At 44.3% G+C, this 13,889-nt stretch overlaps 1 protein-coding gene across 3 annotated transcripts; it reads right to left on the reverse strand.

Annotated features, from left to right (window-relative positions):
* Nucleotides 1–2,652: 2,652 nt before the first annotated feature.
* On the reverse strand, nt 2,653–9,693 carry LOC103631301 (probable phospholipid-transporting ATPase 4). Of its 3 annotated transcripts, none has more exons than XM_020539414.2 (11): nt 9,431–9,693; nt 7,163–9,077; nt 6,959–7,069; nt 6,420–6,696; nt 6,213–6,301; nt 6,018–6,105; nt 5,706–5,915; nt 5,501–5,626; nt 5,287–5,385; nt 5,009–5,200; nt 2,653–3,707 (listed from the first exon to the last, which is right to left on the reverse strand). In XM_020539414.2, exons 2-11 carry the CDS (start codon nt 8,968–8,970, stop codon nt 3,051–3,053), a joined length of 3,657 nt encoding a protein of 1,218 aa, XP_020395003.1. In that variant the 5' UTR covers nt 8,971–9,077; nt 9,431–9,693; the 3' UTR covers nt 2,653–3,050. The 3 variants fall into 3 exon arrangements, with proteins under 3 accessions (XP_020395003.1, XP_020395004.1, XP_020395005.1); XM_020539415.3 differs by having other exon boundaries at nt 7,163–9,083; XM_020539416.2 differs by having other exon boundaries at nt 9,165–9,624.
* Nucleotides 9,694–13,889: the final 4,196 nt, after the last annotated feature.

Here is a 13,889-nt window from a genome sequence, read left to right on the forward strand (position 1 = left end):
CTCTGGCTCTTGCATCTGTCTAAAGGCTTTAGCAAATATGATATTCGTTGCACTACCTGTATCAACCAGAACATTGTGGACTAAAAATCTCTTGATGACACAAGATATGACCATAGCATCATTGTGAGGGTAATCCTTGAGCTAAAGGTCCTCTTGGGAGAAGGTAATTGGGATGTGGGACCATTTTGACTTGATGAAGGGTCCCTGCACCCCAACATGTTGTACCCTTCTCTAGGCCTCCTTCTTCTGCTTCTTGTTGGTCGGCTCTGAGCATGAACCGCCTGTTATCGGGAGCACCAGCTTCGTAGCCGAAGCAGCTTCAGCTTGATTGTTCAACGAAGCCATCAGCTCAAAAAGTGGAAGTGAGTTCACCGGAGGTGGGCGCTAATGTTGGGGACTTGTTCTCAAATGCTATGAATTAAGAACAAGGCAACACAAAAGTTAATGATTAAAGACCTTTCGTCCTTCGAAGCATTATTTCCCTTAGGATATAATGATCTTCAGACAAAGGTCATGAAGGACGTATCTTCATCATCTCAATATACAATGGAAAGCAGAATCATATGACACATAAAAAACATGAATAATCATATGATATCATTCAAACATTTTTATTATATAATCATGAATAAACACGGATAATATTGAATTACATTTATACCTTCGGCTTGACAGAAGGTGAGAATCCGAGTGTGACGTGCGAGTGAATACAAGCCAGCGTGAACAGTACAGGGGTACTGTTCATCTATTTATAGGCACAGGGCACGGCCTGTGAGATATTACATTCATGCCCTTTACAAAAGATTGCAATTATGACACAGACTCTCATGGATCAATCGGTCATTTCATCTTTAAGTCGGTGCAGTCCTTTGTCATGAGACATGCCACTATGCCGAAGCTTTATGGATGATAGCTTCGGCACTGCTTTTGAGAGGATCTGCCGAAGGTGTTTCTTCTTACAGGATCTTCGGTGACGAAGCATACCCCCAACAAAGACCATCAATATGGTGGGTGGAGGGGGTATAAATAGCACTCACCCACCAACTAGCTGTTACCAGGAATCTGCTGTGCATGGGCGCACCGGACAGTCCAGTGCGCCAACGGTGCGGCACCGGTGCGCACGGTCGACTCCAACGGCTAGTTCTGACAGCTAGCCATTGGGCAGATAGCACACCGGACAGTGAACAGTCATTGTCCGGTGCGCACCGGACAGTCCGGTGCGCTCTCCGGTGTGCCACTAAAATTCGACTTGCGAACAGCGCGCTCTCGGGTTTCTGCGCGGGGGAAGACCCTTCCCCAGGCCAACCTGGCCCACCTGACAGAGGACGCACCGGACAGTCCGGTGCCCCAAAGCCAGAAACCCTAGTTTCTATTTCTGTTGTTTTTCAATTCGGTTTTCGTTCTAACTCGTGAGTATGTTCTAGAGTGACACCTAGCACTATATGTGAGTGTGAATATGCATCAACACTACACTAAAACTCTCTTGGTCAAACTACTCATCGACAACCCCTCTTTATAGTACGGCTAAAACAAAATAAAAGACCTAACTATATAACGAGTGTCCGCAACTCCTTGACACACAGAATAAAAGACCTTCACTTTTTGTTTCGTCACCTTATCCGTCGCTTCAAGTTCTTATCTCCGAGATTGTTTTCACTGTTGTAGTACATCTACCTGTAATGCGACCTAACTTATCATTTGCCTCTACACGTTGTCATTAATCACTAAAACCAACCAGGGGCCTAGATGCTTTCAAATACAATTAAACAAAAGGAATGATCTCATCGATCGTGTGATTAGCATTCACACATGGTCGACGCGTGAGGTCGGTTCATGCAACCATCCATAAAAAATTACCATTATAAGTCAGTCTCGCAACGATCCTAGCGATTGACCACCAAAAAGAACAATGTACATTTGAAAGGGAAATGGGGCTTAAAGCCATTTCTATTATTGTTTTGGTGAATGATAACCATCACAACATTGGGAATTAGCTAGTTTGCTAAGAAAATATTAATAGGTTCATCAGAGAAGAAAAGAAGAGAAGGATCAAATTTTATGTTGTTGAGCTTAGAGTTTTGACTCCTATTCATTATAAAAGCTAGCGAGAGGCTTCGACGTGTGAAGTACCTCGCGGAGACTTTGGTCTCTTGATTAAGAAAAGCGAGGGGACTCAAGCTTGATTAAAAGTAGCTAAACAATTAACTGGATTGTTTGGTTTTTTCCAACTCATTTTAGCAGCCAGCTCTAGTGCATTCAAACACTCCCTAAAAGTATACTAAAAACTTAATTCGCCTATTATAAAATAGCAAACTAAACTCTAAAATATATATATATATATATATATATATATTCTAGTTTTAAATCTTGTTTATTTAATTTATATTGATTTGATATAATCAATTTGAATTTGTCTCTAAATATTTCTAACGAGGATGAATTCTCCACCGGAACGAATTCCTCAACACGAATGGAAATGAGAGAAAACGCTTCAATCGTACGTTGACATGATTTTTTTTCTTCGCGCGAAAGCGAGCCATTACCCGATGAGGAATTTTTCCCTGCCATCTCTAGATCGGATGATTCCGCAGAACTTCATGACTCAAAACAAATGTGCCGTAGAAGATAGAACTTTGGCAAATATACAGCAGATAGAAAAGAAAACAGTTAATATTACCAAAACCACCGTAAACATCGACGTCAATCGATTACAATACATGAATTGACAACAATCAAAATTGCAGATATACATATGTTGTCAGCTACTGAATAGGTTGTTTTTCCAACTGAAAGGAGCTATACTTTTTACACGGCTGGCTTTGGAGCTTCTACTAGGGTGAACACCCCCAACATTTCTTACACAAATGGTGAGAAAGAATCACCGGGGTGGTGGTGGTGGTGTGGGGGGGGGGGGGGGGGGGGGGGGGGGGGGGGGGGGGGGGATGATAAAGAATTTCGCTACGTTGCTCAGAGAAGCTAAAACCACTGCCTTACAGGAGCAAACAAAGTAGCAACTACTGTTGACAAGACTGTCAGGTGGGGCGAGATTCCTACGATACCGTCTGGATTGTTAAAGATGGGCCTTTCTTATGCAATTTCCCCCTGATCTGCTTGATCTTTGCATCAACCCTCGCAGTGAAACCAATCTTTGTCTTCTGCCTGGCCTTCGACCGCTCCCTCTTCCACATCGTCTGGTCTTCAACATCTTTCTTTAGGTACTTGATCTCTTGAATCACATGGTGATCAAGTGGATTGCACGATCTCTGGTAGGATATGTGTATCAGGTAGGGGATGTTGCAGGCAGCAGTCACCAGAAGCGTCGCTGCCCAGTATATGGGAGCTGGCCCAAGGACTTCTAATAGGATCTGGTAGTTGTCGCCAGACCTCAATGTCATCCCATAGGCGAGGATGAAGAGATACCAAGTTGTTATGCTGCCCCATACAAAGAGATGTTGAATCCATGTGAAATGGCTCATTGTTAGGGCAATCTGCATGTTGACAGCCCAGATGATGCAGGTGAACATGGTAGTTCCCACCGCAGCAATGTCTGCAGTCTGCCCCCCAACACGGATTGCCTGATCATAGAATATGCAGAGATTGAGGAAGAATATGGCCAGAGAGGAGTAGAGGCCATTCCCCATCCATCCAAGGATCCGGTACCAATCAAAGAAAAGATTCTTTGGCCCTTGCTGGTATAATGCTGGGAACTGCAACATGCAAGCCATGCCATGTCAACATAGATATATGAAAGGTTAGAAGCAGCAATGTGGATGATCAGAGAAGATTGCCCAGCTCCTAAAGTACAAAGGGCAAAGGGCCCGATGCATGAGTCTTCTAGTAGCACCAAAGATCACAGGAAATTAACTAGAATAAAAGTATACACATGAAATTAACTAGAATAAAAGTTTACTTGGGAGCATGTTTTTTTAAGATGTGATTTGATCCACTGATGGGGGCCATAGTACAAACATAATGTTGTCAAGAAGCAAACTTATGTGTGCTTGCATTTCCTTGAAATTTCGGTCAGCTTTAAATATGGACAATAATACCAAGTGACTTCAATCTGCATAAATGGCTCCACAAACCATGTGCCTTAATTATTTTCTACATGCTATGCAAATCAAACTATTTTCAAGGAAGATGTTAAACCAGATGAATTTGAACTACATTATTTAATAACTATGGGATGATATGTGTTGAAAAACCATCAGTCAGGCTCATGTTTCCCAACATAATATCACACCTGAGATAACTGGTATCTTTCCAATACCCATTGTGTATTTCAAACCATTGTATTTTTACATAGTATTTACATAGTATCCACATAATAAAAGTGACTTGCATATTTCATTTCAGTGAATGAAAACCTGAAGCAGATAACCTAGAGACTGAATAGCATTATAATGGAACATGGAATGGAGAAGCAAGGCACACCAAATCGTTCCTAATTCTGAAACCATCTTTTACTGGTAATAATATGTTGTTTCATACAAATGATTTACATGAAAGGAGAGGCAAAGGTAGATAGAGTTCATTCCTAACCATAACAAATGGGCAATACAGATCATAGTAGCATGGACTAAGATATGCTTCTACATTGAGGCATTATTCATGGTTCTTTTTAGTTTTCTAATATACTATGAACCATGTCAGATAGTTGTGTTGTTGTACTTGATACCATGCAAAGTAGCCTGAGAAGGAATACCTGACTGACATCTAAGTACAGTATAGTTCTCTGATAGTCTGATCTACATCCAGTTGCTAATGATTGTGGTTCCATGGGAGTGTCATTCTCCTCAACAAACAAGGTTTAGCAAATTATCTTTTAAGTACCCGTTTATTCATTTGCTTCTTTGCTGGAAGCATAATGAATGGACTCAACACAACAAAAACTTTTACCATGAGAACACACACCACATTCCAGGACCAAGCTTTATTTTCAGTTCTAAACATGCCTAGTTTATCATAAGCAGTATGGTTAAAATAAGTTGGATGTTATATCATATACCTGTAAGCAGATTTCGGATGAAACGTCTTGCTCAAATACTCCGAGTGATATAACAGGAAGTGAGGTAAGAACAACATTGAAAAGCAGCATAAACCAATCATCGTATACAGATTGACCAGAAAACCCAGCGAATGCTTCAAAGTAAAATATTGTAAGCCCAAATGCGATATTCTTATAAAAGAAGTAGCAAATCTACAATTCAACAAAAAGAATATTTAGTAAAGTTAAAACATAACACAATCAGATGAATATAATGAATAAAGTGCTTCGAGCAGCACCATTTGGGCGATTCTCTTGTAGCACCAATGTCCATGAACGACAAGAAGTCGCTCAAGAAACCGAAATTGAGAAATAGAAAAATCACTAGCCATCACCGCCTGGTAAAGGAAAATAACCAATTTTAGTCACACACCTAATCACCAATCCTTGATGTCAGATGGAAATAGCATTACACTAGATAAGGATTAGATCATGACAATCTGAACAACTCACCTGCATGCCCTCTACCCCGCTTATTCCAACTCCAATATCAGCTTCTTGAATCATGCCCACATCGTTTGCACCATCACCTACTGCTAAAGTGGTTTGTCCTATACCTTCTTTAACGAGCCGAGTCACCTACAAAGTGAAGGAGAACAAACTCAACATTGCTTTATGTAGAAACGACAGATAGTCCAATGGAGAGAGGCAAAGCTACCAGTGCTTTCTGCTTTGGAGACACACGACAACATATGACAGAAGCACACTCGATTGCCAGGTTCAAGAACATATGCTTCATGTCATCCTCCAAAGCAAATGCCAGAGCTTTTCCATCAATAACTAGAGCAAATGCTGCATCTGGATCCTTCTCGAGTTTGACCATTTGTGACCCATTGGCGATTTGCGACAGGAGACTCTCCTTTGCAACCTGCTCAGTTGTCAAAGATGAAACTAAAGTCTACCATAAAGAGAATTACCATCTAGATTATACCTTCCTATACAGTAAAAGAGAGAAAAAAAGTTAAGGTACCTTCTTTGCATCCTGAGCTACCTGCTCACCAGTGGGTATGGACAAACATATTTGTTTCATGCCTTGCCTCAGTAAACTGCATGCATATCTGCAAAAGAAATAGAAACATCACATGGTGTTGATGAACGTGATGTGTTAACGAGGTAAAAAAGGTTACTTGTACATATCAAGAATTTCTACTTGGCAGAAGCATACCCGATGTTAATTGCAGTTTCCATCTTATCACCTGTCAGAACCCAGATTTTGAGACCTGCTTGCGCCAACCGATCTATGCACTGAGGAACCTGATAGAGCACAAAAACATAACTTATAAATCAAAACAACATGAAACAGTTACTAGCATAATACTAGGAACCAAGAAGCATATCTTAACAATACGAAAAGTCAGACACTGTATTTTACCCCCTTTTGTAATTTGTCCTCTACAGCAGTTGCACCAACAAGGATCAGCTCTCTTTCAATCAACTCAGAGACTCGTTCAAGTTGCAACTCTCTATCAGGACCAATATATGTCTTTGCTTTAAGAAACTCCGCATTCCACAAAGAATATTCTGATTCATCAAGCACCCTGTATGATAGTGCCAATGTTCGCAAGCCTGCCTCACCATAATCATTCAGATGCCTAGTCGTATCAACTTCATACATCCTTCCATTTTTTGCCAGTCTATCAAATATGATGCTGCTCAGTTGGAAACAAAGAACAATCAAGGATAATCAAGCTGAAGCCCCAAAAAGTGGTGGCATTGAAAAAGATAGAACAAACAGGCCAAGCATGTTGACAAATGACCGCACCAAGTAATCAGGTGCAAACTTTGCTTCTTAACATTTTTAAGCTAATAACAAATATCAATTCTTGAATGCAGATGGCCTGATTACAGACTTAGCCAAAAATAAATTCAAAGAGCATCACCAAATTTAAAAAAAAACGGTACAAATCCTACCTGTCTGCTCCTTTGCAAAAAAGAAGAATTTGACCATCTTCATCCTGCAGAATTACAGTCATTCGTTTTCTTTTGCTACTGAATTCCAATAGATTGAGAATCTTGAACTCCCTGAAATTATACTCAAACAATAAGACAAAAAAATATAATAATAACGATAAGGAACAAATATGAACAAATGGGTAACAAATACTGATATGCAACCTCTCAACTGTGTCTTTCGAAGAAGTGTGTTTCTCCCTGACAAAGACACTTGATTGTGTTCGCTTGAAAAATTCAAATCCAAATTCCCTGGCTGCCACAAGAAAAGCCCCCTCATCAGGTGATTCTGCTTCATAGGCAATAGAACCAGTTGCTTCATTTATCTCTGGTATCGCTGTGTGACACAGAGCAAGTATCCTGAAGAAGAGTAGAATTGTGGAAGAATTTGGCTCCTTGGTCCAGTTCCCTTGCATGAGACGGTCATCCACAAAACTGAAGCCTTTTATGGAGGGCTTTATGTTGGTCCCAACACTAAAGTTGACTCCTACCAACTCGATTTCATCATCATTGTTCTCCTCCCATATATCTTGTAAAGGGATATCATGGTCATCAGCACCTGATGCCATATGCTTTGCAGCAGCACGTTCAACTTCACTTGAACCCACGCCATATGATACTCCAGCAATTGAACACTTCAGGAAATCCATTTGATTGCAGGTCAGAGTGCCAGTTTTATCCGATAAGATAGTATGAACCTGGCCAAGTTCCTCATTCAAATTTGATGTACGTGCCTGAGCAGTATTGCCAGTGTCCTCATCAAACATATGAATGTCCTGGTTAATGAAATGTGCTTGCAATACCTTCACAAGTTCAATCGAGACATACAGCGAGATTGGAATCAGATACCCATAAAGAATGAGAGCTGTGATTAGATGGAATATCCCAGAAAGAGCTGGGCGTGATGGATCATCTAATTTATTGCTTTTCTCTGGCTGCAAGTACCACCAGCGGGGCAAATCTAACTTGATCCTCACGGCGAATCCAATTGAACTAATGAGCGATATCAACACAAGCACAGTAAACAGGATGTATATGATCAAATCCATCTTCTTCTCAATCCTGCTCCTCTTTGATGGCGACTCAGTTGAGTTCTGCATGACTTTACTGTCATGGCCAGTGAAGATAACCACTCCATAGATAAAGGCTGTATTCCTTAGTTTTGAGTCCCTCAGAAGTATCTGAGACGGATCAAGGGCGTACACCTGCCTCTCATACTCAAAGTTACCAGTAAATGTGTACAAGGACGGGTTGGGATCCTCGCAGCGTATCACTGCCTGGAAATCCTTAAATGACTCGTCTTCTTCCAGCGGCAGCGTTACCTCAAGTGACCTCTTCACCTTAAGGTTCGTCTCACCATCGAGGTTCATTGTCTCAACATAGCAAATACCATCCTCATAGCTCGAGGACAGTAGCAGTAAATCAGCAGGGAAGAACTGGTCCTTCTCAACTCTGACCACATCACCGACACAAAGGTCCTCCCAGTGCCGGTAGTCGAATTCGCCATCACCCTTGTGCGTGCTGACATAGCGGTTGTTCACCTTCATGTCCTGGATGAAGCGGCGCCAGTCCTCCAACCCCTCCTTCATCATGCTGAGGCCAACAACAAAGGCCAGCGGAGCAATCATGCTGACGGGAGAGAAGGGGCACACTGGGGTGAGCGAGAGGATGGCGGTGAGGAGGAAGTAGAGGTTGGCAACGCGTCGGAACTGCTCGAAGATGGCCTTGGGGAAGAAGGTGATGATGTTGTACTTGGTGGTGGTGATGTAGTTGGTGATGTACTTGAGCGGCTTCTGCAGGGCGGCGTTGTTGCAGTACACGACGCGCGAGAAGCCCGGCCCGCCGACGGCGCCAGCCCCATCGGAGGAGGGGCCCGCATCGCCGGCGTGCTCTTGCTGGGCACGGAAGCAGGAGAAGGTGTAGAGATTGCTCCACCGCACGCGGTCCCGCCGGCGGCGGCCGGAACGGCCCATCTCGGCGCCCGGTGTCCGTCAGCGCCCGATTTCCAGCTATGCGGACGCCGGCATTGCAGCTCGACCGAATCTAGGATGGGATTCCTACGCCGCGTTGCGAATTGGACCTGCAGCTTGGGAAAACAGTTCGTGATCTCGTCAGCGAATTTCAAAAAAAAAAGAATGAACAGACAAAGAAATCGAACAAAACGCACGGAGGAATCTCACGCCATGGAAACCTGGGATCCGCTAAAACAACGTGCAGACTACACCCGCGTGTATTGTAGGCACATTCACCTCCTAAATCACCCATGGAAAACAGAAAACCGCACAAAACGAACGGGCTAACCAAAAAACTCCACAACGGGTGCAAACTAGGAGCAAAAAAAGGACGGGGGAGAGGGAAAGTCGCAGGACCAGAAACCGAGGCGCCAGCATCCAGCTGCGGAGGTTGAGAGAAGGGACAGCGGGGCGCACCAACCTGGATTCACAGGCAGAGAGAGGTGCGAAGAGGAGGACCGAGGCAGAGAGTCCGGCGATCAAGCGGGGTATCGATCCCGTCCTGGGGATTCGCACGCGTCGGCCGGCGACGCTTTGGTGGGTGGGTGGGAGTTGGAGCGAGGAGCGGGGGGCGGGGGGCGGAGCGAGAAGGGTGGGGACGAGGCAGGGAACGAGGTGGGGAGCGACTAGCGTGGCCGCGAGCTGAGACGAGGAGAGAGAGGAATTAGTCGATTAATTAAGTCCGATTATTTTAAATCCGCCATTTGCATTTATATTATTTAACCGTGATCACTCGTCGAGGCTCTCCGCGCCCTACAGAGTTCTCATTTTTACCTTTTTTTATTTACTTTATATTTACCTCTCGTTATTGCGTTAGATTACGTTAAATGTTTTAAAACGGAGAATCACCAAGTTAAAAAATAAAGGGTAAAATTATAATTGCAAGACTGGGGTATTAATTTGAATGTTTGAGCTGCACGAAATATACGCGCTCGTCATTGTTTTGTCGTGTACTCGTGTGCGTTGTTGCCTGGGGAGGACGGCAAAACTTGTCTCCATTCTTTTTTGTCGTCAAGAAAAGAAAAAGGAAACGAAAACGCTTGGCTCCATGCACCACGGCGGTGGTGTGATCGAGTCGTCCGGGTAGCTGCGGCCGTGGCGAGCGACCGCCGCGCCCGGGGCACACAAATGTGACGGGAACTGCTTCAACGGCTTCGCAGTTCGCACGCGGGGGTACTCCATGGCCATGGGCATGGGCATGATAGTAATCTCTACTACTATTATGTTAGTAGTGTAGGCGTCCACATTTGAGGACGGTGCACGATCGAGGAGGGGGAGGATCCGGCGGAGGCACCTATGGTGGCTGCGAGGGCGGGAGCGCCATGAGGGGCGGTGGTCGTGGCGGCGGGAGGCAGCCTTCCTATGCGGCACCGGATGGGGCGGATGCGGCGGCGATCCCGGTCGCCTCCAGAAGATGGTGCAGAGAACCTGGCCGACCGCTTGGAGGGCGAGATCTACGCCACGCTATGCGACTGCGGAATGGACCCCGACATAGCCGTCGAGAGGCTCATCTCCCAGGGTAAGGGCATATACTCTCACCTCGCTCTAGGCTCTAGCTCTATCCTCGCTGGCTCCAATTGTTTAGCCATAGGCGCACAAAAGCTCTCGACCCGTGAGGTGAGTCCCTGCTCTTTTCTTTTCTTGTGCTGTTCTTAGATGCTTGTGTGCCCGAGTTCCGGTGCCTATCCATTAACCTGTTGTTCTGTATTATTTGCTTTGTTGTTTCGTGTTGTTTCGTGATTGGAAGAACAGACATTTGGCTTGCACGATTATCAAATGCCACTATAGAATATTTGTAGGTCGAGATGGATCAGTCGTGAATTGCCCACAAATCGCGCCATGTCGCAAGCTTACGCTTCCAATCCATGGCAGCCGCGCCCCGCTCCCCCAGCCGCGCCAGGGAAGGTCCTTCCCAAATAACCTCCGCGCCAGGGAATTCGATCTCCCAAATCACGCTTCCATCCATGGCAGTCCCGATGGATCCGCCGCGAATCGCCCACAAATCATGCGAGGTCGCAAGCTCACGCTTCCAATCCAGCAGCCGCGCCCCGCTCCCCCAGCAGCGCCAGGGAACTCGGCCTCCCAAATCATGCTTCCACCCATGGCAGCTTAGTTCTCCCAAATCCGTCGCGAATCGCCGGTCTGCTCAAGCACCTACTCGATCTCCCAAATCCATCGTGAATCGCGCACAAAGCTTCCATCTATGGCTGCCGCGCCCCGCTCCCCCTTCATGGCAGCCGCGCTCCCTCCGCGCCCTTCCATCCATGGCAGCCTTCCCCCATTCCCTTTCCTCACAAATCGTCCACCTGGTCTCGCGGCTGCCTTCCCCCATTGCTCCCCCTCCTCTCTCCCTCCCTTCGCACACCACATCTGCTCGTTCCTCTCTCCAAGTCCACAGTAGACGCCACAGTGCTCTCTCCAAGTGTGGCGCCACTGCGTACTCCGCCGCGAATCACCGATGTGCCGCTGCCGGTGACGAAGAAAGAGCCCCGCTCCCGCCCGCCGGTGTGCCGCCACTCCGCATCCGTGCGCAGCGCTGGTGTTCTACGGTAACCGCTCCTCTCCTCATCCTCCTCTCTTTCCGGACACCACATCTATAGATGCACGTGCGTTGTTTCTCCTGAGATGTTTTTTAGTTCCCTGGCGCCTTCCCATCCTCTCCTAGGACGTAGCCGGTGCAGCGCCATCGCCCCCGCCAGGAAGCCCGTGGACGCAGCTTAGTTCTGTCCTCTTGTGTGACCTGTAATCAGGATGAACTGAAAGGAACTTAGTTCCCGTGGACGCAGCTTAGTTCCACCTCGTCGATCATATGAACTGAAAGGAACCAAACATACAAGCTGTACTCAGGATGACTGTAGTTGTCGAGCGTGTCCGAGTTTTTGTCTTCCTTCCATGTACCGTGGCCTCTCCTTTAGCAGCTGCAAATAATTGTAGGGCCTCTGTCTTATTGCTTTCAGATTGGAATCCAGGTGCTTCCAATTTGTTTGGTACTCGCACTCTTTGTTCTGTCCTCTTGTGTGACCTGTAATGCGTATATCATGCCCTTGCTCTCATGACTTCATCTTTCCTGTCAAAAGAAGTTATGTGATTTGTTTGTTAATTAATTGCTCTGCGCATTCGGAAGCTGATATCAAGTGTCTGTGTACAGAATTTTGCTAGGAATCGGATCTTGTTTAATATATAAGTTACTGGCCAATGATTATGGATCTTGCTGGTAGAACGATCTGATCCGCGCGTGCAATCCGGATAATTGAGACGTTGACGATCAATCGTTATATCTATTTTCTAATTCCTGAACATCATCAGTTGGTGGCGCCACTAGGCCAACACACGCGCCCGATTTTTTGGCAATGTTTGAATACCTTAAAGCCAGATTTATTTCTCTGAAAGGCATACTAAAGAAAACCTAAATCTACCTGTGTTTTGAAACAATCTAATCACTATTGAATCATTGAGTTAGTGTTTGCATATAGTCATACACTTTTGTGGGCGATTCGCGGGCTATGTCTAAAACATCGTGGTCTTTATTTTCAGATCAAGATTCAGTGCGTTTGTTGGCTGTTGAAGGTTGTGCTGCTCTTGGTAAATTGTTGGAGCCACAAGATTATGTAGCTCACATTCTTCTGGTCATTGTCAATTTCTACCAGGTACATTGCTCCCATGTTGGCCCGTAGTTCCATTTTGCAGCAAGTAATTTGCTTTCTTTGTGGATATATTATTGGGAGACATGTTTTTAGTTGCTAGAGGTTGATAATTTCTCGAAGTCGCCTCTTAGTTTTGCAACTTGTTGCAGTTCAGTGCATCACCGCTGATAAATGCTACTTGCATATACTCGCTTTGTTTAGGATAAATCATGGTGTGTTCGTTATATGGTCGCCAATCAGTTATGTTCAAATATATCATGGCATATATCAGCGGTGATGCACTGAACTTTCAAGCGAATTTGTCGCTGTAACTATTATTTAGTAGCCTGCGATGTGTTAGTGAATTTGTCGCTCAAACATAAATGAACTGACTTCTTTTCAATACTTAACTTTTATACGACATATGTTAAGTAATACAATGTCAAGCTTGTGTATTGGGGTTTTTTTATTGGGGTATAAAGTTTATATGCATTCTTCCGGTATATATCGGTTGATGCTAATTTTTAGATAAAATGATAGTGGGGAGGCATTAGACATTCTCTCTGTGAGTCGCCTCACCTTTTTGCATGTTATTAGAGCCCGGCTATTCAAGCTCCTTTTCATCTCAAATTTTTTCACTATCTAAAACTAAAAAAATAAAATAAAAAAACTCGCTTAAAGCATTCATAATTTCAGATACACAAAGTGAGTCGCCTCACCTGATCCTTGACAAGCTCTTCTCTACTTGAAACATGAGCTTGAATAGATCACCAAGGAGCCACTAGATCACTTGGCGTGCAAAAAAATAATCAAGGCATTTGACTAAGAGAAACTCATTGTGGATATATTCAAATTTCATTGAACTTGTAGAGAAAAAGGCTTGTGACTGTACAATAAAATAGGCATCAATTCACATTTAATATAAAATAGTATACTGAAAAATGCAACCAAACAGCTGCAGCACTGTCTATTAGGAAATAGAGTGCGAATGTTATGACAAAGACCAGCAACAAACAAATAATCAACAATTAGGTAAATGTATTTGTTGACAGAGGTTCTACATGATGGTAGATAGAAGTATGCATTAGCACGAAAGGAGTGGAGGATATAACCTATGAAGCAAACATGAACCTCATGTAAAATAAAGGGAACTTGTCACTAACAAAATAAGAAGGTTCAGGTTAGCTGGTTACAGATTCACCAAACAAAATATATATACATATATATTCATACACTGCAAAGACAACTGTACTGAAG

This window comes from Zea mays, chromosome 6 (genome assembly GCF_902167145.1).
Source record: "Zea mays cultivar B73 chromosome 6, Zm-B73-REFERENCE-NAM-5.0, whole genome shotgun sequence".
Classification (NCBI taxonomy): domain Eukaryota; kingdom Viridiplantae; phylum Streptophyta; class Magnoliopsida; order Poales; family Poaceae; genus Zea; species Zea mays.